Raw genomic sequence first — 27,030 nt, forward strand, 5'->3', positions numbered from 1 at the left:
CGTCAGTACACACCATTTTTCAAGTTCAAGTCCACCGAGGTTAATCTTTTAACTCCTGACTGCTTTGTCAGACAAAATGGCGGATTTGGCGTTCCGATTGGTTAGATCGCTTGTCAATCAAACTCCAGGCAAAGGGTCAATTGCTACTCAAAACTAGCCCAATGGCGTTTCAGGGGGCCTCCGGGTGAAAATCAAGGTAAAATATGATCAAATACAAAATATCACGTTATTTGGGTTCGTTTCAACCCGCGGACATGAAAAACACTGACTTGGCAACACTGATGTATATGCGAGTGAAACGGCTTCTCAAACAAGAACAAATGTAGGGCGGGGCTTGATTTTGTCCATGGGGAACTGATTGGATGATTGGACGGTTGTGGTTTGCTATTGGTCGATCTCATGGGAGTGAGGTTGTCCCGCCCTCGCGGGTTAAGATTACGAGGCACATGAATTAAAAAAAATAAAATAATGATGTGCATGGATAAATCCTTTATAATAAATACTGCCATTTTAAATATATGCAATATAAAAAAATAAGAAACGTCGATTTTGATTTTATTCATTCAAAACAGAATTTTCTTTATTTAGGATCATTAAAATAGACATTTACATATATCTGACTGAAAGTACAGCGCTTGTGCCAGTGTGTGCGTTCAACTTCGTAATTCATTCCCCATTTTGTGCGATTAGACGGTGTGTATGACAACAAAAAGGTCAGGAGTGATGAGATTAGGTCGCTTCATTCGACATCACCTCCATATAGAGGTGCACAGGTTAATTATAGAAGCGCTGGGCCGGGGCTTTGTTTCCCAAAAGGTCTCTGCCCTGCTATCACAGTCCATCTGACTGACACGCAAACAGCGCAGGCTCCATAAACCCCTATAAAAGACACACCAGGCTGAGGAGACGTTAGACCATCTTTCAAACCAAGAAGGACCTCTGAGAAACATTTTCAGCACCTCAAACTTTCACTCTCATCATCGTCCTCATGTGTAAAGCTGCAGTTCTCACGCTCGCCCTGCTGGTGGCGCTGCTGGGCAGCGCTCAGGCCACAGACGGCCACCCCATGTACGGAGTGAAGCTGTGCGGCAGAGAGTTCATCCGGGCGGTCATCTTCACCTGTGGAGGCTCGCGCTGGAGGAGATCTCTGGATGTCTCAGGTAAGAGTGAGATTTTTGAAGACTTTTTTGTTCATTTCATTTTATTATTTACTTGTTAATTCCAATATACTTCACACAGTTAGATTAACCCAAATTTCCTTCCATAGATGATGTAAGTTTCGACTTTACACCTTATTGACACACACACACAAATAATATCTATTTTTGAATAGCTATGTTTTGACACAATAATAGACTAAATAAATGAACAAAATAAACAAACTGAGCCACGTAAAATACACAAAATAAACTAAAATAAATATTACATATGATCTAAATAATGAAATGATCTTTAGACTACAATTTAATAGTAATAATTATCATTGCTAAAAAAAATTAAATTATTATTAATTATATTAGTAATACATTTTTACTTTAATGTATGTTCATATTTATATGTTTTTTTTAATGTTTTATTTTATTTTTTTGTAAAAATGTACCATTTATACTTAATGTTTTCACATTTCCCTGGTTAAATAAACATTACATTACATAAAAAAAGAAGAAACCAAAAACAGTTTTGTATTTTTACTACAAACTCTATTTATTAAAACCAAGTATAAATCTAATCAAGTTGGCGTTTTAGGCACGTTTGCATTTCTTATAAAAAAAACAACTAAAGGCAGTAATAATTTAAACTATATATTTTATTTGTGAACTGATTTTCAGCTGTTCTTTTTAATAATCAAATTATTTTTTAATCATCAAGCAGTTTAAAAATGATTACTCAAAGTAAAATAACAGCACATCTCCTCAACAAGACACATGATTTGAGGAATCGCTCATGTCAGACTATACGAGTGTTTGAATCACAAACACAGACTTTGAGCAATAATAACAGTCACATATTTTTGTGTTGTTCTCTGATCAGGTGACCTGTCCAGTGATCTGCTCTCCACTCATGACGACGAGGCCTCTGACAGCTGGGCCGCCAACCCCATCCTCCCTGGACTGTCATACAGACCCCGTCCCGACTCAGAGGCCCTCCCCTGGGCCGGAGAGGGTCAGGAGAGCCCCGTGTTCAGCCGCCCCGCACGCTCCCTCATCTCAGAGGAAGTGCTGGAGGCCTTACGCACGTCAGACAGGAAGGGACGGGATGTGGTGGTCGGGCTGTCCAACGCCTGCTGTAAATGGGGCTGCAGTAAGAGCGAGATCAGCTCGTTATGTTAAAGGACTGTGTGATCCCATTTCTCCACCCTTCCTCGTCTTTTACTTCCATTCCAGCCTTCCCATATGTGAAGAATGAAGCTTGCTGAAGGTTGTTTCTATAAAATAGTGAAAATATTTGTGTCCGATGTGTAGGAATAGCAGATTTTAGCCAAAGTGAAGAGCCTGTTTGTTACTGTGTTCAAAACCTTTTCTTCATCTCTGTCCTTGTGATGTTCTTGTATGGTCATGGATTTAATAACAGCAGACTGGAATAAAGTTTTGATTGCGATAGAGTTCAGTGTCATTTGGTTTATAATATCATTCAATATGAAGTTTATTGAGTGCACACTTCAATTATAAGCAGTACAAAAAAAAAATTAACTGCTTACCCTAAGCATATGTGCAGAATCTGCAGTATGTAGGCAGTCACTGCGTCTGAAATCGAATACTTCCACACTATATAGTATGCAAAAAAAAAACAAAAAAAACAGTAGTATGTCTAAATACATAGTATTCAAAAATCACTATAGGTACAGTATAGGTGAATGCACATTCGATGGACACTTTACTATCCCCTGAGGCCAAGGGAGAGGATTTATGAATGTCAGTGAAGCGACACAACTGACACTGGTACTGTAGGTCACGTGACAGTAACAACATGGCGGATGTAGTAAATCCGAATTACATTCATACTACCATATTCATACTATATAGAACATACTTTTTTAACGGCCACAAAGTAAATTAAAAGTATGCGATTTCCGACTCAGCGCATAAATTATGCAAATTAATCTGTATAAAATAGACAGTTAACCTAGGCCTACTACATTGTGCATGCATTCAGACTGGGTGTAGGCGAACGCTTCTCATTTACTTTGAATGGGTGACGTCATGGGTTGCCGAGCAGAATTGTGGGGCGAGATGGTCCTCACTGCAGAACACAAGATCCAGGGGGCGGGGTTGGATCCAACTCCTCCCACTTTACATATCCCTAAACCTACCCATCTCCACCCCCTGGCTCTAGATCCAACTCCTCCCACTTTTCATATCCCTAAACCTACCTGACTCCGGCCCCTGGATCTAATGCTGCGTTCACGTCACCTCGTATTTACCGGATTCTTGAAATGACAACACGTGACATTATATTCGGAGAAGTTCACGTCCTTTTGGTCCTTGGACTGGGAATTATGCGTTTCCATGGCACCACTATCAACGCCTAAATGAATCTACAGCGGTCAGGTGGTACAGCGGCCACGTGGTACATGTGGGAGCTTTCAGAAAACTCCCAGCTTACAAGCTGTAATTACGAGCTCTACGAGGACGTGAATGCTTTTTACAAGCAGGAATATCGTAACTACAGGAATTACGAGGCCGTGTGAACGCACCTTTAACCTACCCATCTCCACCCCCTGGCTCTAGATCCAACTCCTCCCACTTTACATATACCCCTTAACCTACCCGACTCCGCCCCCTGGATCTTGAGTGTTCTGCAGTGATGGGCTACTGTTGCTCGTGGCAAAAGTTGAAGATTTCTCAACTTTTCAAGCCAATCAGATCACAGACGCTAGCCAATCGTGTTCATGCAACACTGGAAAGTAATGTGATTGGCTGTTGTACTATGATGGTAGCGTCAGCTCAAGCTTTAGACACGCCCTCCATCAAGCGTTGACACAGATGCCCCATGTGAATTCAGCGTTATACAGCAGAACTCACTCAATGGCAGGAACACTCCCAGTTGATGGTCGGCTGTCGGGTGGTTTTTGTTCGTCGGCCAACGAAGTTTTCTCAGTGTGTTCCGCACCATCGGCTGAAGTTGGAACTTTTCGGCTTTTTTTCTGCAGATTCGACATGACAGCTTGTCGGTCCGTCGGGTCATCTGATCATTCTGATTGGCTGTTCAGCTACTGCCACCTGCTGGTACGGAAAGGCATTTCATCTTACACAGGCGCAGAACGGACGTGCTACTTGGCCGTCAGCTGTCGAGCGTCGGTTTGGTGTGTCAGGCCAACTTTGGACCCAGACGCTGCTGACGTGAGCCAACCCCGCAGTCTGCTTTCAGGCAGGAACACACCAAACTGACAGTCAGCCGTCGGGCAGTTTTTCTTCGTCGGCCGACTAAGTTTTCTCAGTGTGTTCCGCACCGTTGGCTTTTTTCATCCAATTCGAAATGTTGAATTGGTGTCGGAGTTCGCCAGTCCGTCCAATAGTATGTTCCTGCACAACCGGAGGCTGCAGTTCTAGGACCCTAGTTTTTCGTGACAGCGCCACCTACCGTACTGGATGATATAGCGATGGCTGCAGTTTCAGAGAGGTTAATTACTAGTGTGCTTTGAGTCACAATTTTAAATTTAAACATGAATTTACACAAAATATAAATGAAAATTTTATATCAATTTTAAAACAATTGTAAAAAATGGAGAACTTTAAGTCTTAGTCTCTTGAATTATACAGTATATTGATTAACCTCCTTAAAGTGAATTAGCTCATTATCAAATAAGTTAAAGTTGGAATCAGCGTATGCAGTCACTAAATTACAGCCGATATTTTAAAGGTTGTTGAGAGGCAAGACAAGACACAAGAATGATTCAAGAATGTTTGTTTGTTTGTTTATTTATATGTATGTCATTTTTGCGACAACAGCACCAAAGCGAACCCCTTTTCCATCAGTTGCTGCATGGATAGAATGGCTGTAGGCTTCAACTCTAGAGAAAGATAGAGCGAGAGACAGAGAGAGAGAGAGACAGAGAGAGATAAATAAGAAACATTTGTTTAACATATTCAACTGGAATATATATTATATATATTTTATACTTAAATATGGTAAAACAATGAATATTAAGCCACTGTTCACACTAATACATTAAGCTGCAGGTAAATCTTACAAACCTTACATCAACCATGCTCTTGTCATCTGATAAGTTTAATTAATGTGCTGGCTAGATTCACTTATAATACTTCGTCATTAAAACCCAACAAGGATTTATGAAATCATGGCCATGAATTAACATCGTAGTAATTAATAAAACTAGCTCACAAACTCTTAATTTGGTGGGAATTAATTATTAATTAATAGTTAGCAGTTCTCAATATGTAAACTTCGCACCGTTTAAACGTTATCAAATAAAACTTAATTAAATATCGGTACTCACCGTTTGATTGCTGTCCACATTGTTCATCTTTAATTAGTGTTGATCCAGTACGGTAGGTGGCGCTGTCACGAAAAACTAGGGTCCTAGAACCGCGGTCCTAGAAATGCGGTCCTGAAACTGCAGTCTCCGGTTGTGCAGGAATACCCAGTGCCCAAGGAAGTTGACCGGAAGTTGAAGTCGGCCGGGTGCCGCCATCTTGTAGCAGAACTTCACTTGCGTTAGCATCCCCATTGACTCCCATTCATTTTGGCGTCAATTTGACAGTGAATAACTTTACATCTGAGGCGTTTAAAGACTCCATTTGTCCATTATTTATTTCCAAAGAAACACGACAATGTATAAAGGGCTCCATTACCTTCTATGTTACATTATGGCCCCGTAGAAACAGTTTTTGTAAAAATAAGCTAACGATTGCGTCATAACCACTCGACTCTCTGTCGCACAGTAGCGGAATTACCGTACAGACAGGAGGAGAAGCTCGCAGTCAATCGGGGAGATTATCTTAATATGGCGTACTGGCGTTACATTTTAAAATACTATACAAATAATTAATCAAAATACTTACTCCTGCTCACTCACGCCAAAGAACTCCCCGCTCAAGCTCGCCGTCTCTGCAAGATTAACGATGGCAGTTTTCACGCACAGCTACTAGAAGATTTACATCTGTCAGACAGGTTGCTGACGTCATCAAGCTTAGTTTGAGTCTGCGCGTCAGAAAAGGAAGTGCTAAAAATCGCTAAAAATGGGCTTCACTTGTCTCAATTGAGTTCCAATGGGGTCACTGTGTCCATTTCTTTTACTGTCTATGGGAATACCCTTCTCAGTCCGTCTGATCATTCTGATTGGCTGTTCAGATACTGCCACCTGCTGGTTCGGAAAGGCATTTCATCTCACGCAGGCGCAGAACTGACGTGCTACTTGGCCGTCGGCTGTCGAGCGTTGGTTTGGTGTGTCAGGGCAACTTTGGACACTGCTGACATGAGCCAACCCCACAGTCTGCTTTCGTCACCACTAATTCGTCGGCGTCGGCTTTGTGTGTTCCTGCCTTAAGACTATAGATATAAAAAGACAGTTCACTTCTATTAGTAACTAATAGGAGAAACTGTAACACGCAATATGGCGGAATACGTCCCGCCTTCTAAGTAAAAGAGCCAATCACTGATTGATAAAGTCATTGCGTCACTGCAGCTGCCATTAGAACATAGACTGTAAAAAATATGAACGTAGTGTCTGTGACGTCACCCGTAGATTTCTCTGAAGAGCATTTTTGAAGAGAAAATGAGGCGCTGCCGGTTCCCATAGAAACCTGAGATTTGGGCTTAGGGCTGCACATGCGCATGTGCTCGTCTAGCCTTAAAAATAAGCATTTTTAACGCAATTTGAGCATAAGAAACAACATTTATGGGACAGTTCATGTTGCTGATTTAAAATATGTTATTTGATTGTGAGTTCGCCAAGCAGTTTATTAGATTTCAGGATTCCCCCATTCATAGGACTTGATCTTGGATGCCAGAAATAGCTGCCTTTCCTTGAAAGAGACTTTGACACACTGCAGTGGACACTGTGTCCCACAATGCAATGCTCTCTCAGGCATATCTGTCTCTTTCTTGACTCATGATTTCATTTTAAATAATATAACTGCTATATAATATAACAGTTGTGACATTTTTATATTAAGTTGAATTAAAATGCAAAATAACAGCTTTTATTTCCAATATGACAACTGGACACGGTCAGTGAATTGAACTTAATGAGGTCACGTGACCATTTTATAGCAGTATGTAGTATTCATAGTGCACAGTGCAGTATGTAGTTAGCAAAACCCTCGCATCCCATTCTGAGCTATAATGAAATAAAGCTATAATTTTGGACATATCATAATGATAATAACATGATATTCTCTCATTCTTTGAGTACGACGGAGTACCAGGAAAATACATATAATACAGTAATAATCACACATTATTATGAACTAGGGAGGATAATGAACCTGAATGACCCATTATTTCACCTTTGTCTCCATCTACAGGTCACAGCATGAATTACAGCCCTCTAAAATTAAGTTAACCCCCCCCCCACAAACCGAAATACAGATCTCAGTTAATATGAGTTACTCACAATATTTACCTTTTCACTCTAATAAAAACCAAACGGTCAGTATTTAGTAGTAGTACAGTTTCTTGTAGTTTTATGTTAATGAGATATGACGTCAGCGTCACAGTACGGAAGCCGCACAGATCCACACTGCGCGATTAACGCGTCCGCCATGTATCAGGCGCCGCCGGTGAAAGAAGAATAACGGCAAGCACACCGATTAAATCCCGCAGAAATCACGCAGTAACCCGCGGCGACCCATCCGTTACCGCGACCCGACGGCTATCAGCGCTCGTTCAGCGGCAGAGAGAGATAAACGCAGACAGACGGACAGAGAGAGCCTCTGACTGAAGGTGAGAGCGTTTGGCGGGTTAGCACAGCGGCTAACGGCTACATCAGCGTCTCTGTGTGTTTATACATCAGCATTTTACACGCTCATCACACACATCTAACCGATTTAATGCGTTTTATTTCATGTGTCATCGGTTAACGCATCTGATGTAAGCTGGGGAATTGGGTTAAACCGGGCCGCGTAAACACACAAACACACGGCCTACACACACACACAGATTATACACTTATACACAACACACGAATATATATATATATATATACACAAACGCCACATTCACGTAAACACACACAAACATACATATGTTACACATACTCATACAGATACTCAGTCGTTTATATATATATATATATATATATATATATATATATATATATATATATATATATATATATGCACTTATTTTAAGTACATTTGTGGATATTGTTTGTATACATGTGTATCTATTTGAGGGTATAAAGGCTATATCATTATGATTTTATCTCTCTCCACAAATCTATAGATATTTATAGACTTATAGACCTAGATCTATACATCTACCATATAAACACACACACATATATATATATATATATATATATTATTATACAGACACATTTATAAACAGATACATTCATTATATATAATGAATGTATGTATCGGTTTATAAATGTGTCTGTATAATATATATATATATATATATATATATATATATATTATTATACAGACACATTTATAAACAGATACATTCATTATATATAATGAATGTATGTATCGGTTTATAAATGTGTCTGTATAATATATATATATATATATATATATATATATATATTAGTGTGTGTTTATATGGTAGATAAATAGATCTATATCTATAAATATCTATAGATGTGTGGAGATAGATAAAATAATAATGATATAGCCTTTATGCCCTCAAATAGATACACACGTATACAAACAACATCTACAAATGTACTTAAAATAAGTGCATAAATATGCGTGACGTGTGCAAAATAGTCTACAAGTCCACACTGGATATTAGAAATAAAGTTTTAGGAATTTGAAAACTGTAAAACGAAGCAATTTGAATATTCTGCACCGTTTCTATATGACTAATCAAATGAGTGACTTTGATCCCGTGACTCTTTGTACAAATGGTCTGATGTTCTTCCGTTGAAGCTCAAGATGCTCTTTGAAACATCTCCGAGAACATGATCGTCAGGTTTTGTTCATGAAGCAAATTCATCTTTTCACGTATATTGTTATGCAGATAACATAGTATGCAGTGATATAAAATGAGAGAAATGCAAAACCCAAGCATTTTCATGAGTGTCAGAAGATATACTTGCACATTCACACACGGCCCACTCACACATCCACAGCCTCCACACATATATTCACACCCTCATCTGCCTCGATCCCACTTAAACCACATCAGATGGCGAAGCTGATGTGTGAACCTCCCGTCCAGGTGCTCGCCTCGGATTAGCCTGGTTTTAGAAATGAAAAGTGTTTTAAACCGGGTATTTGGTCTGAGAGCATGTGTGTGTGGATGATGGTGTCGTGTGTTTTCTAGGACTGTTGGTGTAGCGCCCTCATCTGTGTTTTCTGTGTGTGTGTAGCACAGGATGGAGTGGCAGCCGGATGAACAGGGTTTACAGCAGGTGCTGCAGCTGTTGAAGGACTCCCAGTCTCCAGACACGGCCACACAGAGAGCCGTTCAAGAGGTCTGTGCACATCACTTCTGATTATGATCAATTACGTATCTGTGAAGCTTATTCATCCAAGTTATCGCCAAATGAACTGTGAAATTTAGCTGTTACAACTGAATGAATGGCAGAATTGTTTTTAACACTGTGCTCTTGAGAATCAAACCTTTAGGATCTGTGTGGTCGTTTTTTGTTTTCGTTACAGATGTGTATAGTAGACATGGATCATATTGGCATTATAAATCTCAACAGTCTCAATCTTTTTCACTATTCAAGATTGGGATTGGTAGGAATTGTTTTTTGAAAGAAATTAAGGGGCAGATTTACTAGACAGGGCAAATTAGCATGAGAGCACAATCCCATAAAAGTGCAGATGGGAGTGGAAAGTTCTGCTCGTGATCTAATGAAGACATGCAAATTTAAGAACACAGACGCAGCCGGATCATTTCCATAATGACCAACACAATCTTCCAGGAGCAGCACAAATTAGCGTCTGGTTTAAGACGTGCTTTTTTGGGCTGTAAATAATGGCGCAAATACCAGTAAATTGACGAGGGCAAACCTTAGTAAATCACTTTTAATGATTCATTTAAATACAAACCTCCAATGCGATAAGGGCAGCTGCAAAAATACCAGTCCTTTTCAGCACTAACTTTGCTCTGCGTGTCTTTAGTAAATCCTGACAGTAGTTTTTTTTTTTTACGCCAAAACGCTGACGCAAGTTGTTAGTAAATCTGCCCCTAATACTTTAATTCAGCAAGTATGCATTGATCAAAAGTGACGGTAAAGACATTTATAAAGTTACAAAAGATTTCTGTTTCAAATAAATGCTGTTCTTTTGGAGTTTCTATTCATAAAAGATCCTGAAAAACAGCATCACACAAATATGAACCGTTTTCAACATTTGATAATAGTGTTTCTTGAACCGCAAATCATCATATTAAATTAATAAATAACAATAAATTACAAATAAATTACAGTTTACAATATTTTCACATACAAAAGTTATTTTAAATTGTAATAATACTTCACAATATTACTGTATTTTTGATCAAATAAACGCAGCCTTGGTGAACAGACGAGACTTCTTTTAAAAACATGAAGAAAAACCTACCAACTGCAAACCTTTGAGCAGTAATGTGTATCTTTGTCTGTGTCATTGACAAATAAGGTTTTTAAAAGTGTAAAAAAACACAATGGAGATATAATTCATTTTTAAAATTGTTATTAAGTGTTAACAATGAGATTATGTGGTTTTTATAATCAGTTATCACAAATTTTGTCATTTTTTACAAGATGGACAAAATTTGTCACAGAATGACACTTTTGGTTATACCAAATGATATTTTCAAAACAACTAACAGGCTGATATCTAGCTAGCTAGCTAGCTAGCAAAAGGACAATCAAACATTTACTACATAACATTTATTACATAACATGTTTTATAGCGGTTGTACCGAATTACCTGATATTTCGGGAAATGCGTATGAGCAATTTTTAAAATAGTTAAGAGAGAATTAGTTACTTTGCTTCATCATGTGGTCCTTTGCAGGCGTCTGAATGATGTCACGTCCTGTCACATGATATTGACCTAAATGACTTGATCCAAAATTGTCCCTTTTATGTCGGTTAATCCGAATGACATCAATGATATTCATTTTTCCTGACATTCTTATAACAAAGCACCGACTTCTACACATAATTTTAATACCATTTTGCACAATGTTGATATATGATGTTATAAAATCATGCCAGATTAAAAAATATATACATTTATTACGTTTTAAGATATTTTAATCACACATAAAATGGCTGTATTGGCCTTTTGACAGTTAGACCGAATGACCTTTTAACACTTCAAAATCTTTAAAATACCTTTATATGTAGCAAAATATAATTAAACCTTTTGGATTCGATAAAAGAGATTGAATTGTACTACTTTACATACTTTGGATTTTTTATTATATTATTAAGGCCTTTGGACAAAAAAAATGACCCGTCACGTCATTGACCCATCTGTAGATGCTCTAAAATGGCAAATACATTTTTTTTGAAGCACCATTTCAACTGAACACCCACTGTGAACATGCATATTCAAAAATGATTTATAATGATGATGCATATGATTTGCTGAATCAGAGTCTTGTAGAGTCATTCGTTGAAGCTGACCATAAATGACTCATGCATGGAAATCTAATCCACTCTAATGGCATTTTTGCTTTTGGGGTTTAAATCAGAAAAACTAACTAGTCTACTGGTATGGTTTTTAGGGTACATTATAGTCCAATAAAAGTGCCTTAAATATATCCATATCCAAAATATGTGCAATTATTAAGATCTAAAATCTTACTTTTCTAGTGGTAAATGTTTATCTTAATGTCACTGCTCTGATATCAGATCTCTTCGTTGTCTGTGGGATTAATTGTAGTATTTTTATAACACTTTCATTAGAAACTGGAGCAGCTGAATCAGTATCCCGACTTCAACAACTATCTCATCTTCGTCCTCACCAGCCTGAAATCTGAAGGTCTGTATGATCCCATCATGCACCAATGATCTCATTTCACACACACACTCTCCTGCAGCGTGTATAACGTGTCTCTGTGTCTCTGCAGACGAGCCCACCCGTTCTCTGAGCGGTCTGATTCTTAAGAACAACGTGAAGGCTCACTACCAGAACTTCCCTCCGGCTGTGGCCGACTTCATCAAGAGAGAGTGTCTCAACAACATCGGAGACCCGTCCCCACTCATCCGCGCCACCATCGGTCAGTCTGCACCCGGCTCAATGTGGATTAAACACACAAAACCTCTTTTCCAACCAGCTGAGTTCGCTTGATTTGATTGTTTTCTTTCTTTTCTTTTTAGAGAAGTGTGTATTCTCGTAAAGTGAGTAAATATGGGCCGAACAGCTTTTTTCTTTTTTTAAACGTTGCATTATAGACCCTATGTGGCAGAGAAATGAGCAACAGCCAGGGTTCCCACAGATCCTTAGTCTCAAAAAGTCTTAAATTAGATTTTTAAAATTTAAGGCCATAAGTCTTAAGTCTTATTTTTACTCATGAGTAAATTATAGATTACACTTTGACTTAGATATATCTAAATCATTTAATATATTTACGATTTACGATATATTTAAATCATTTATCTAATTAGCATACATATTATTTTTATTTTTTTCTTTGTGGATTTACGTCTTCACGTGACATTCGTGGGCCTCGTTGTAAGTTTTAACGATATGCGAGCTGACATTGAGTTTGTCACTTACACTTTCACTGCATGATGTATTCAGTTATATGCCCTCAAAGTTCAAGATACATGGGTATTTTTACCCTGATGAGTTTTTGTCTTATAATTATATCATGTTATATGATAATTTAGCTATACAAGCAAGAGTACCATTTTCCGTAAATATCAGTATGATTGCAAATGTGATATTTATTTTATGCAACAGTTATATAACAAGTTAACATTGTGAGTTACATTTTAGACAATGTTTTCAATATTGTTTTTCTGTATTTCTCCAACGAAAATTTAAAATGAAGAACTGCAGAACAGTCTCTGTGTGACAGACGAATGTTTTTTTTATATACTGACTGAATCCCCGTTTTGAACGAATCAATTTAATTAATGATTCAATTACCCATTCAATAAAGACGGTCACTTGCTTCATTCCTGAATGAATCAGTCATTTTAACAAATCAGTTGAATGAATGACTCACTCATTAAGACAGTGACTTGCTTCCCCCTACTGGCAGTTTAGTTTCATATTTAAAGTACATTTTAATTAATTTAAAATTAGAAATAATTTCATATTTAAATTTTGAATTAAATTTATTTAGAAAAATGTGTAAATGTAGTGTAAATATATTAATGCCACTTCTCATGCCTCTTCTGTCACCTCTGCACGGCAAAGATGGATTTTGTTAATGATTTCATTTGATTGGTAATAACAGCCCTATAGTGTGCTATTATTGTAAATTAATTTAATTTGAATATTAGAATTTTGACATAAAAGCTGATGCATACATATAATAAGTTTGGAAAAATGCCCTTATGTAGGTAAAATTGCTCCTGGAAACCAATGTAAGGTGGAAAATACTGCTTTTGAAACAACTTTAAAAATATCAAGATAAAATTTTGTCAATATTGCACACCCCTAATGTATAGTATTAATTTTTATTTCTTCAAGTCTTAAAAAGGTCTTAAGAAGCATTAAATTTGACTTTAAAAAATGTGCAGCAACCCTGGCATCCATCTTAAGAATTTTGTTTTTGTACTTCCGTCTTCACGGTGTCTCTGTATATTTCTATGGCATCACTGTTGAAGAGTAATTAGCTGGTGAACTGGATTTACTTACTGTAGAGTTAAAGAAAGTTATGAGCATTTCTAATGTTTGAAGCGGATTTCATAACAAATGTCAGTCGACTGGGAAGTTTTTAAAACAAGTGGTTCATAAAACCGTAAGATCTTCCCTACATCCTGTTTGAATACAAACCTGAAGACAGAACACAATGAGAGCAGCGCTGAAAAGGGGCAGGCGGCATAAGGTCTATAGTTGAATTGGTGTTGGTGTGTGTCCGCAGGTATCCTCATCACTACTATCGCCTCTAAAGGGGAGCTGCAGACATGGCCAGAACTGCTGCCTCAACTCTGCAACCTTCTCAACTCAGAGGATTACAACACCTGCGAGGTAACACACACACACACACACACTAGGGTTGTCAAAAGTACTGACTTCAGTACTGAAATTTTAAAAATGTGATGATACTCTGATCAGATATGTCTGTGATTGGCTACAATGATCAACTCTTCAAAAACATGATGCATACGGGAGCATTTGAAAGCAGGCGTCTATCAGCTGATATGTTAAGGATCTGCTGATAGACACCTGTTTACAACGTGTTTTTGAAGAGTTGATCATTGTAGCCAATCACAGACATATCTGATGAGCGCGGGAACACAATGGCCAATCAGAGGTGTTTAAGAATCCACTCAACAGTGCTCAAAATGCTAGGAGGAAATGCTGGTATCATCACATTTTTAACATTTCACTACCGACTTGGTGCCAAAGTCAGTACTTTTGACAACACTAGAGGCCACGTGAATTTAAAAAAAAAATTATTTACACTGATAAAACATTTGTAATAATTACTACAGTATTCCATTTAAAAGAATAAGAATTGTCAATTTTGATTTCATGGTTTAAGGTTTGTGTGTGTGTGTGTGTGTGTGTGTACAGGGTTCTTTTGGTGCGCTGCAGAAGATCTGTGAGGACTCATCTGAACTGCTGGACAGTGATGCTCTGAATCGCCCCCTCAACATCATGATCCCCAAATTCCTGCAGTTCTTCAAACACTGCAGCCCCAAGATCAGGTAAAGAACTGCAAACACATTTTACAACTGATTACAGCCTTTTTTTTTTATAATGAATAACATCTACTAATTCACATTCTCTCTGTAGGTCTCATGCCATAGCGTGTGTGAATCAGTTCATTATCGGCAGGGCTCAGGCACTCATGGACAACATCGACACATTCATAGAGGTAAACACAAGTTCAGTTGGGTTCACAGTGAACTATGTAGTTATTTCTGTGCTGGAGGCTGAGCTCATCTGTTCTGTGTGGCGTGTTTTCAGTCTCTGTTTGCGTTGGCGGGTGATGAAGACTGCGAGGTGAGGAAGAACGTGTGCAGAGCTCTGGTCATGCTATTGGAGGTCCGAATCGACCGTCTGATACCGCACATGCACAGCATCATACAGGTAAAACATCTGATACCACACGAGACCTTTTGCACTGAAAACGAGTTGTGGGAGGTTTTAATCTCATCTGTGTTTCTCTGCAGTACATGTTGCAGCGCACGCAGGATGCGGATGAGAACGTGGCGCTGGAGGCGTGTGAGTTCTGGCTGACTCTAGCGGAGCAGCCCATCTGTAAAGAGGCTCTGTCAGGACACCTAGTCCAGTGAGTACTACACGCCATCATTATCAGCTGAATACACAGATGAAGCCTCAGTTAGTTTCTGTTTGAGAGATCAGATCTGAACTCATGTTTTAAGATCTAATGTGTTTCTCTACAGACTCATCCCTATCCTGGTGAACGGAATGAAGTATTCTGAGATCGACATCATTTTACTGAAGGTGAGTCACCATATATCACAGAATTGATTCTGATACGACTATAGTATTTTTAATTATATTTTAATTTTTGTTCTTTTTAGCTTCCCCTCCCATTTTTTTTAATTATAGTACATAAACACATTTCAGTTAGTTGCTAAGCAACCTTTTTTATTTATTTATTTTTACATTTTATTCCAATAATTCTATTTTAGATTATAGTTAAGAATAACTACACTTATGCATATAGAAAGGGCAGTGTTTTACAAATTTCTCAAGATCTCCTGAGAAGTGAGCACTATGTAGGGAGCGTGTGAATCAGATTGCATCTGTCTTTGTGCGTGTCTCAGGGTGATGTAGAGGAGGACGACAACGTTCCTGACAGCGAGCAGGACATCAAGCCTCGCTTCCACAAGTCACGTACCGTCACGCTGCAGCACGAGGGAGGAGAGGGGGAGGAGGGGGAGGACATTGATGAAGATGAGGATGACGACGATGACACTCTGTCTGACTGGAACCTACGTGAGTAAACCGACCAATTGGAGCGTGCTTGCTGTAAATGTTATTAATGGGAAGCTGCTTTGAAACGACTTGTATTGTATAAACAGCGATATAGATATAGGTGACTTGACTTGTATATATTTGTGTGTTCATAGGAAAGTGTTCTGCAGCGGCGCTGGACGTGTTGGCTAACGTCTTTCGGGATGAGCTGTTGCCGCACTTGTTGCCGCTGCTGAAGGGTTTGTTGTTCCACCCGGACTGGGTCATCAAAGAGTCTGGGATCCTGGTGCTAGGAGCCATCGCTGAAGGTCTCCCTCACATACTCATTTTTTTGTGTTTGTATTGTAATATGTTGTAGATGGTTGTAAGAGTGCATATTTTATCTCCTTTAACTTTAACTTTTTTTTTTTTTTTTTTTTTGAATGAGCTGACCGAGTAACAAAAAGGCATTTCAAAGTCTCGGTGTGATTCAGACTAGTTTATAATTAAAAGTATTGCATTATGCAAAAAATCCATCCTTCCTTCCTTGTTCCTTCCTTCCTTGCTTCCTTCCTCTCTTCCTCGCTAGCTTCCTTCCTCACTTCCTTCCATCTTACCTTCTTCCCTTCCTTGCTACCTTCCTTCCTTGCTTTTTTCCCTGCTTCCTTCCTTTCTCCCTTCCTTCCTCGCTTGCTTTCTTCCTCACTACTTTCCTCCCTTCCTTGCTTCTTTCCTCCCTTCCTCGCTTCCTTCCTTCTTTCCTTCCTCACTTCCTTCCTTGCTTCCTTCCTTGCTTCCTTCCTCCCTCCCACACTTCCTCCTTTTCTCCCTTCCTTCCTTCCTCACTTGCTTCCTTCCTCTCTTCTTTCCATCTTACCTTCCTCACTTCCTTCCTACCTACATTCCTCACTTCTTCCTCCCTCCCTTCCTTCCTCCCTCCCTCCCTTCCTTCCTTCTGTCCTTGCTTCTCTCCCTGTCCTTTCTCCCTTCCTTCCTTGTTTGCTTTCTTCCTCACTTCTTTCCTTCCTCACTTCCTTCCTTCTTTCCTTCCTACCTTCCTTCTTTACTTCCTCACTTCCTTCCTTGCTTCCTTCCTCCCTCACTTTCTTCCTCCTTTTCTCCCTTCCTTCCTTCCTTGCTTCTTTCCCTGCTTTCTTCCTTTCTCCCTTCCTTCCTCACTTCCTTCCTGCCTCCATTCCTCACTTCCTTCCTCGCTTCCTTCCTCCCTCATTTCCTTTCCTCCTTTTCTCCCTTCCTTCCTTGCTTCTTTCCCTGCTTCCTTCTTTTCTCCCTTCCTTCTTCATTTGCTTTCTTCCTCACTTCTTTCCTCCCTTCCTTGCTTCTTTCCTTCCTACCTTTCTTCCTTCTTTACTTGCTCACTTCCTTCCTTCCTTGTCATTATTGGAATTTTGGTTGCAAAATTAACTGTATCTGGCATTTAATTTAATGTCAAACTAAAGTAATTTAACTCAGAGCTGCCTTGTCACAGGAAGGAAAGACTAATAATGTTATTTAACACATTCAGAATATAGATTTTATGTGTATTGGCTCAATAATCTGGTTATTTATTTTCCTTAAGTTATTGTATTGGCAAAATACAATATCGGTCTGCTTATACTTATACTTATTTGTATGTACGCATATTTTAGTACACAAAACAATTAATTTCAATAGATATGTATATATTAAAAACATGTTTTGAGTATTTTAAACTTGTTTTGCTGGTAAGCAGTATTGAATGTGTCGAATGTGTGATGCCGCCTGTTTAAGTAAAATAGATACATGATTTATTTTGAGATTGTATAGGTTTGTTCTGTATAGGCACACTGTATCAATTTTATTTATGCAGATCTTAAAAAAGGTCTAAGGTCTTAAAGTCTTAGATTTGATTTTAAGAACTCTGCAGACAACCTGAATTGACTGAATCCTCTTGTCTCTGTCAGGCTGTATGCAGGGAATGGTACCGTACCTGCCGGAGCTCATCCCGCACCTGATCCAGTGTCTGTGTGATAAGAAGGCTCTGGTTCGCTCAATCGCCTGCTGGACGCTCAGCCGCTATGCACACTGGGTAGTGAGCCAGCCACCGGACGCACACCTCAAACCGCTCATGACAGAACTCCTCAAGCGCATCTTGGACGGCAACAAGAGGGTGCAGGAGGCCGCCTGCAGGTGTGTCAGAAATGATGCTAAAAATGCTTGAATATTTAGAGCGGAATAATTTTGGAGTAATGAAGTAACGCTGTAATTTTTTTTCAGTGCATTTGCGACTCTGGAGGAGGAGGCGTGCACAGAGCTGGTTCCATATCTCAGTTTCATTTTGGACACTCTGGTATTTGCGTTCGGGAAATATCAGCACAAGAACCTGCTCATCCTCTACGACGCCATTGGCACCCTGGCAGACTCCGTTGGGCATCACCTCAACCAACCGGTAACAAATGTCAAAATGACAAAGCATTTTCAGTTATGTCAGTGTTTTTGAAGTCAATAAATGACACAATAGGTTGGGTTAGAGCAACCGCTGCTCATTCCTGTCCTTGTTGACCTGTTTTACAAATCTTAGTATCACTAAATACCATTAGTGCACATTTTCACACGTAGAGCTCAGCGGTGTGATCTTGTTGTTTTTTGGTGTGTGTGAACAGGAATACATCCAGAAACTGATGCCTCCTCTGATCCAGAAGTGGAATGAACTGAAAGACGAGGATAAAGACCTGTTTCCCCTACTGGAGGTGAGACACTCAAAACAGAGTTAAAGCCTTCATTTTGTAGTTTTAATGTCATGACAAATAATTGTACAAAACTCATTGAAAGATACAAATAAATGACCCTCATTTATTGTGTGCGTGTAGTGTTTGTCGTCTGTGGCCACAGCGTTACAGAGCGGTTTTCTCCCGTACTGTGAGCCCGTCTATCAGCGCTGTGTTACTCTGGTGCAGAAAACACTCGCACAAGCCATGGTGAGAACGCACACTTATTCATGCACATCTATATGCACATCAGTGAACCACAGTGTCATTAACCCACCTGTGTGTGTGTGTGTGTGTGTGTGTGTGTGTGTGTGTGTGTCTGTGTGTGTTTGTGTGCAGATGTACAGCCAGCAGCCAGATCAGTACGAGGCTCCAGATAAGGACTTCATGATTGTCGCTCTGGATCTGCTGAGTGGTCTGGCCGAGGGTCTCGGGGGTCATGTGGACCAGCTAGTTGCTCGTAGCAACATCATGACCCTTCTGTTCCAGTGTATGCAGGTACAGTGTGTGCGAGGGTCTAAAAATGTGTGGTGCACTGTAAAAAAAGAAAGTTGTTTCAACCTAAAGTGTGCTGCCTTAATTTTAAGTCATTTTTAATGTCAAAATTAAAGTCAAAATTTTTAGTCAACTTGAAATGTGAAGTTGTAATAAGTGATAACTTTGATATTTGGGTTGACTAAACTTAACATTTTAAGGCAGCACACTTTTAAGTTGAAACAATTTTTTTTTTACAGTGTGGTGGTGGTCATTTTTGTATTTTGAATTAACAATATTATAAAAAAATACATTATAATAATTTTTATATTTAATATATTGTATATATTTTTTTATTGTATTTACATTCATTGGTGGTGTTCATATCTTATTTATTATTATTATTATTATTATTATTATTATTGTTATTATTTAAAAGTGTTATTAAATACATTTATTTTATAATTGATTATATTCATATTTTATTTAATATTGTATTTACTATATTTTACTTTTTTGATTTAGTTGGTGTTTATATTATTACTGTTAATAATTATTATTACAATATTATATGAATTAATTTAGTTTATTAGAATTTTAATATTTAATTTACTGTATTATACATTTATTTGTTGTTGGTGTTAATATTAGTTTTATTTTAATCAACTATATTGTTATAATGTTATATAATTTATTATTTCAATTATTTATATTATAATTATTTATATTGAATATTACTTATATTTTAAAATTTATTATTCAATACTTAATATTTATTTTTAAATGTTCAATACGATTTACAATATTATTTATTTGTTTTTATTTTGTTGTTTTAAAATGTATTTTAATATTTTTACTTAATTATTTACTATATTATTATAAATTATTATTGTTGCACTATAAAACACATCCAACTGAACGGTGAACCTCTTGTGTGTACTGTAGGACACTATGCCTGAGGTGAGGCAGAGCTCGTTTGCTTTGCTGGGTGATCTGACCAAGGCCTGTTTTCCACACGTCAAACCCTGCATCGGTAAGACAACATGTTCATTTGACCTGCATGACACACCTTTAGTTTATTCATATGAATTAATCTTTGAAACTGTGTGTGTTTAGCGGAGTTCATGCCAATCCTGGGGACAAACCTGAACCCGGAGTTCATCTCAGTCTGTAATAACGCCACCTGGGCCATCGGAGAGATCTGCATGCAGATGGGTGAGGATCATCATCACACTGATTCGATGAATTAGAATGACATCATAAATTTAGAGTCATAGAATTTGATGGTTTGTTTGACATGTTGATTAAGTGAATTTGTAGTGAGGTGATTGTGAGCACTAGATCATGTTGTTGGTCATGCGTTGTCGTAGGTGTGGAGATGCAGCCGTATGTGGCTCTGGTTCTTCCTCACCTGGTGGAGATCATTAACAGACCCAACACACCCAAAACCCTGCTGGAGAATACGGGTATGACTTCTGACCTTATAAAGTCATTTACCTTTCACACAGCTGATAAATAATCCACCTTACTCCTGTTTACAGCCATCACGATTGGTCGCCTTGGTTACGTCTGTCCACAGGAAGTGGCTCCCATGTTGCAACAGTTCATCAGACCCTGGTGAGTCACTACATCTAGAGATGTTTTTTTTGAAGAAGGGTGCATTCAAATAAATGCTGTTCTTCTGAACTTTCTATTCATCAAAGAATCCTAAAGAAAATGCTTTTTTTCCCCCACAAAAATATGAAGCAACTGTTTTCAGCATTGATGATAATCAGAAATGTTTCTTGATCCATCAAAGCTTTGATCATAAATAAATTACATTTTAACATTTAAATAGAACACTGTTATATTACATCATAATATTTCACAGTATTACTGTTTTACTGTATCTTTGATCAAAGACTTCTTTCAAAAATACCCAAAACTTTTGTCAGTTAATTTGATTAAGAATTGTATTCCAATATTTGGTTAATATATTCCTAAAGACAGACTTAACTAATGTTACCATCTAAGCTAAATTTTTGATTGTCTTTTTGCAGGTGCACATCGTTGCGAAATATCAGAGATAACGAAGAAAAGGACTCCGCCTTCAGAGGCATCTGCGTGATGATTGGTGTAAATCCTGGCGGCGTGGTCCAGGTCAGTTCTGATCCTCTGACTCCATTGTGATTGACACTGATGTTACTTTCCTTATCACATCTGTCTCTCCCTCCTCAGGATTTCATCTTCTTCTGTGATGCGGTGGCCTCCTGGGTCAACCCTAAAGATGACCTGAGGGACATGTTCTACAAGGTTAGACACGCATGGAGCTGCATTACATCAAAACCTTCACCACTGTAAAAGATTCCTGTTGTTAAATGAGGTTGTGTGTCTGTGTAGATCCTACACGGTTTTAAGGACCAGGTCGGCGAGGAGAACTGGCAGCAGTTCTCGGAGCAGTTCCCGCCCATCCTGAAGGAACGCCTCTCTGCATGCTATGGCGTGTAGCCCCGCCCCTCTGCTTCACACACAGCTCACGCTGTCAGGTTAGTGACAGCTGTTGATGTCTATTAATGTAATAATGTACCGTGGTAAACAATCACTTTCCGCAAATCTGGAGTACATGGCAGATCACATGAGCTCCACCGCCTGCACTTTATATATACACTGCTCCACATTTGCATAGTTAAACACTGCAAAACAGTTTAGATGCTTAAATGTAATGGCAGTCTAAATTTATTGGTAAGTTTGTAGTAAGGTTTAATTTGTTAATAGGTCAAAAATGAAAAAGCATCAAAACAATGTGTTTTCAAGCATCAAAACAATGTGTAATACAGCTTTGAATTTGTTTAATTTGGGTTCCTACGGAAGAGGATTAGGGCCAAGCAATAATAAAAAAATAAAACCATCTCGAGATTAAAGTTGTTAAATTTTGAGAAAGTCGAAATAAAATGTTGAGAATAAACTCATTAAATTACGAGAAAAAACTAGTTAAATTACAAGAAAAAAGTCGTTAGATTATGAGAACAAATTCATTAAATTAAATTTAACGAATTTGTTGTTATTTAATGACTTTTTTTCTCATAATTTAATGTTTATTCTCAACATTTTTAGACTTTTTTTTTCTCAATGTAATGATATTTTTCTCATAATTTAACGAATTTGTTCTCAACATTTTATCACGACTTTTTTCTTGAAATGTGATGTTTATTCTCAACATTTTATTTCGACTTTTTTCTCAATTCAATGATTTTTTTTCTTGAAATTTAATCTTGAAATGGTTTTATTTTTTATTATTGCTTGGCCCTAATCCTCTTCAGTAGGTTCCTGTTTTTAGCTTTTTATTTTTTTTTTTTCTGAGCAAAAATTTAATATACATTTTTACCATAATTTACAGAAGACACCCATTAAAATGTCATTCAGTGTAACAGTCTTGTCAGAGATTTACAACCAAAAATCTATTTATACCATGTTAAAACATACCATGTTTTGCTTTACCCCAATTGTTAATTACTTGTAATTTTATATTTTTAAACTTTGCCACTATCCTAAGTTTTGCTCATTTGTCAGCAAGATTTTTTTATTTATATATTTTAATATGTACAGGTCAGAATAAGTATGATTCAATTTTTACATATATCAAATTGTTACACTGAATGACAATGTAACATTACTTCACCCACATTCTGACATTTTATTCTCCCAAAACTTATTTTGAAACCTTAAAAGTAGATGTTTTACTTTCATTTAATGTGCTTTCTATGTATATAAAATCACTTTTGTAAATTTCTATTGCGGACATCTAAATGTTTTTGACCCTAATATGAGTTAACAACATTAGTTAACATGAAATAATGATGCTTCTTCTGCATTTATTAATTTTAGCTAATGTCAACATTTACTAATGCAATACAGTTTGTATCTGCTAACGTTACTTAATGCACTGTCAGCTAATATGAATATAAGAATTTCTATTAAATGGTCAGTTTACCCAAAAATGACATTTCTGCCATTAATTACTCGCCCTCATGTTGTTCCACACACATAAGACTTTCATTCATCTTCAGAACACAAATTAAGATATTTTTGATGAAATCCGAGAGGTTTATCTCCCATAGAAAGCAACGAAATTACCACATTCAAGGTCCAGAGAAGTACTAAAGACATCCTTAAAGTCGATGTGACTGCAGTGGTTCAACCTTAATGTTATGAAGTGACGAGAATACTCTTTGTGCACAAAAACAAAACAAAAATAACGACTTTATTCAACAATTTCTTCTCTACCCTGTCATTGTCCTACCCAGTTTACGTTCAAGACACATTGCAGGCTTCCAGTTTCTACGTCAGAACGCTGACTCTCTATTGGCCGGCTCCTGCGTCAGCATTGTAGTGCTCATGTGAACGCCGTCAGCCAATACCGAGCCAGCGTTCGGACGTAAACACAGAAGCTCTGAACTACGTCAACTGCGTAGGAGACTAACATGAGGTGAATATGGGTACAAGAATATCGGTCAAACTGATCAGTCTGTTGCATCACTATCAGACACCGATTATGTCACCTTATATCAGTGTCTGTCACTGAAATAATAAAAATGATAACAGATTAAATAAAGTGTGAATATCTGTAAAAAATTTTACTTATCGGTAAAACGGATCATAGAAATCGGTAACATTTGTCTGTTGCTGTTTGTCACCTTAATTTGCCCACAATCACTTACGGGATATGAAAAAATGTTTAAAAGATTAGATAAATCTGTTAAAAAAATCAGTCAAACAGATGAGACTAAATTAGTAATATTGGTAAAAAGGAAGTAGCTGCATAATTAATGATTTCTGCTTATGTCGCCTTCATTTAGAGGCATTTTACAGGATAAAGTCAGCATGAAATCAAAATGGGCCCTATTTAGTTTGTGCACATTCCTAGTCAAGAGGTGAACAATTAATATATAAAAAAATCTTTTTTTTTTTTTTTTGTCTTCGTAATCTTTAAATTAAAATCTGACAATGTAATTCCACTCTGGAATGCCCTTCCTTATGTGATGACGTCAGGTTAATGGCTTGGGTAGAATGTCCCCTCCAACTGTCAGGCCCTGTTTACACTAGTGCGTTTTCATTTTAAAATGCATAACTTTTGCTACGGTTACATATGTTGTTTACATTACTCCGGCGTTTTCGACCCTCAAAAAAACGGAGACTTTAGAAAACGCTTCAGAGCCCGTTTTAGTTTGAAAACGCCAGGGTTGCATTTCAGTGTAAACAGACCTAAACTGAGACTTTTGTCAACGATGGCGTGGCTGCCCAAATTCGCTCTCGCTCTGTAGACGGAACTGCATGCTTTGCTGGCTTTGTCATTTTTAGCAGCCATTGTGCAGTTAAACTCTAATTTTTTTTTTTATACTACAGCTACCTTCATGCGCAAGAGGCAACTGTTTACACTTACATGCGCATAGTGTGCGTGAACGGCCATGTGACATGCATTTAGTGTATTTGGAGGTAGTTTCTGAAACGCTGTGGAAACACCAGTGTAGACGAGGATAGTTTTTATTTTAAAATGAAATTCATTTTTTATTCAGTATTCCATTTCATTTAAAAAAAACATCAATGTAAGTCAGTTGCAGCTTCTGGTTCACGCTGACTTTAAGAACTTGTTAAAGATAGGTATAAAAGTAATTATCTGTCAAACCGATAATCGGTAAAAAAAAAAATGCTAGAATCTACTTTGCTCTTATTTGTCTCTCTTTCTTTGTTTCTTTCAGTTGAACCTTTAGGAGGGGGGAACTCATCCATCTGTGTATTGCACTGCCCTGATCATGGGGGAGAGGGACGCGATTGGCCGCTCCGCCTGACGGACAGATCCCACGCCCTTTGTGTGTCCATGAGGGTGGGTGGGTGGGTGGGAGGGGGGAGGGGACTCCTCTAGTTAACTGCAGAATGCACCCAATCACGGGGAATAAACCTAAAAACGTAGGGAAGACGAGAGATAGCGTAACCGAGGGAGAGCGAAAAACAAACTTAAGAGAGCGGGAGGGAGGAAGTAGGTTTAAACGGGAGGGAGGTATAGACAGTTATCTGGGAATAATCGCTAAAAAGATTAAGATTAGGGAGGGAAGCTAGACAGCAACTGTTATACAACTTTTTTTAATCTCAAGTTAATCCCAGGCATAAGAATCAAACGCATTCACACGCTGACTGACCATAGAAACTCTTGCACATGAAGCTGCAATAACTACGAGCGGCCTGCGGCGCCAGCGCTGCCGTAGCAATAGCATAATCAGACTTTAACACTGAGACTATCTAGGAAAGACTAGCGTCGTTTTTCTTTTTTTTTTAATAATTACTATTGAAACGAGAACAATCTCGGCTTAAAAGAAAATGGTTAGCGCGCTATCGCGAATTTGTGTTTTTGATCGTTAGTAAGGGAGCATTTATGAATTCACAGTTTTCATCATCATCCTCATCGGCTTTGTCGTCGTCCTGTCCGATTGTCGTCATGATTCTCTGCTTGCGTCTCTTATGCGTATTGTTTAATTTCCAATGTTTCTTCTCACTTTTTTGCGTAGTTGGCTTGTAGTTTTTCCTGGGCTTGGTCAGTGTTCGCTGTTGAAACTCATCGTAGTTTACAGATTTCAATCACACCGTAGTTTAATCTTGTCGTGATTTCGAGAGATTCGGTCTCGTGGCGAAGGAGCTGGAATGGAAACTCCACAGTATAACGATCATGACTTGCGTTATGTATGTGTTTGGTTGTGTGTGTGTGTGTGTGATTTGTGTAACGGTAGCTGTGTTGGGAGCTTTTAAGTGTGTTTTGTTAGTGTCATTGCCATGTTTTTTTTTTTTTTTTGTACTTCGCATTTCGTACGTGTATTCTGCGTTAATAGGTTGTTAATTGTTTTAAGGTACCTTACACTTGACTCCTGGACCCCTATTGACCTGTAAACTGTGACCAACGATGTGTGCGCGCTTGTGAGTGTGTGTATGAATGTATTTGTACCGATAAATTTTGATGCCATATTGATATTTGGTATTTAGTGATTTAATCAGCTTATCCAACAAACTACAACTATATCAAATATAGTTTTACAACAATAAGGTTAAGTTTTTTTTAGTTTTGCTGCTATTGCTGATTTTGGTTATTTGATAAATAGAACTGAATTCACAACATTCTATTGGAGCAAAATGCATAATTTAAATTGGATTATCGCTTGTCATGCACTTTTGTTTTGCTATTTTTATTATTTTTTTGTAAGGACTTTGCTGGTAAATTTACTGATAAAACTGTTGGATTCATCATGCGTCTTGTTTTTTCTTGTGACGATATTTGTTGGTTGGAAGATTTGAAATAAGAGCAAGCTGAAAGCGAAGACAGGAAGTGACAGTTGGAAGGATGGCGAGGCGGAGAACGATTGCTGCGTGTGGAAATCTGCACTGAGACTCTGAAAGACAAAAACAATCACACCTTTCTCTCTTTACCTTGCCAGGAAAAATAAAATGATTTTTTACCAAGCTGAAGAAGTGTTTTCTGTCTTGTGTTTTTGATTTGTTTTGATGTTTTTTTTTTATTACTAGAAAGACGAACTTAAAAACTGCAGTCAAAATTGGCGTGTTGTGGCTTTTTTCCATATTTGTACGTTTTGAGCTCATCTATATCC

At 37.9% G+C, this 27,030-nt stretch overlaps 2 protein-coding genes across 3 annotated transcripts; both read left to right on the top strand.

Moving 5' to 3' along the window:
* The first annotated feature begins 829 nt into the window (after window positions 1-829).
* On the top strand, window positions 830-2,487 carry rln3b (relaxin 3b). The gene is made up of 2 exons (XM_067404645.1): window positions 830-1,160; window positions 2,032-2,487. Exons 1-2 carry the CDS (start codon window positions 989-991, stop codon window positions 2,328-2,330), a joined length of 471 nt encoding a protein of 156 aa, XP_067260746.1. The 5' UTR covers window positions 830-988; the 3' UTR covers window positions 2,331-2,487.
* Window positions 2,488-7,654: 5,167 nt separating this feature from the next.
* tnpo2b (transportin 2b) lies at window positions 7,655-25,715 on the top strand. Of its 2 annotated transcripts, none has more exons than XM_067403490.1 (25): window positions 7,655-7,905; window positions 9,503-9,607; window positions 12,041-12,116; window positions 12,205-12,354; window positions 14,173-14,279; window positions 14,829-14,962; window positions 15,051-15,132; window positions 15,225-15,347; window positions 15,431-15,549; window positions 15,644-15,725; window positions 16,052-16,223; window positions 16,358-16,510; window positions 18,125-18,350; window positions 18,438-18,609; window positions 18,824-18,910; window positions 19,031-19,138; window positions 19,268-19,426; window positions 20,348-20,435; window positions 20,519-20,617; window positions 20,773-20,868; window positions 20,944-21,019; window positions 21,442-21,541; window positions 21,620-21,694; window positions 21,782-21,927; window positions 25,138-25,715. In XM_067403490.1, exons 2-24 carry the CDS (start codon window positions 9,509-9,511, stop codon window positions 21,887-21,889), a joined length of 2,691 nt encoding a protein of 896 aa, XP_067259591.1. In that variant the 5' UTR covers window positions 7,655-7,905; window positions 9,503-9,508; the 3' UTR covers window positions 21,890-21,927; window positions 25,138-25,715. The 2 variants fall into 2 exon arrangements, with proteins under 2 accessions (XP_067259591.1, XP_067259592.1); XM_067403491.1 differs by having other exon boundaries at window positions 7,658-7,905; window positions 15,665-15,725.
* Window positions 25,716-27,030: the final 1,315 nt, after the last annotated feature.

The sequence above is a fragment of the Chanodichthys erythropterus genome, chromosome 12 (assembly GCF_024489055.1).
Source record: "Chanodichthys erythropterus isolate Z2021 chromosome 12, ASM2448905v1, whole genome shotgun sequence".
Classification (NCBI taxonomy): Eukaryota; Metazoa; Chordata; class Actinopteri; order Cypriniformes; family Xenocyprididae; genus Chanodichthys; species Chanodichthys erythropterus.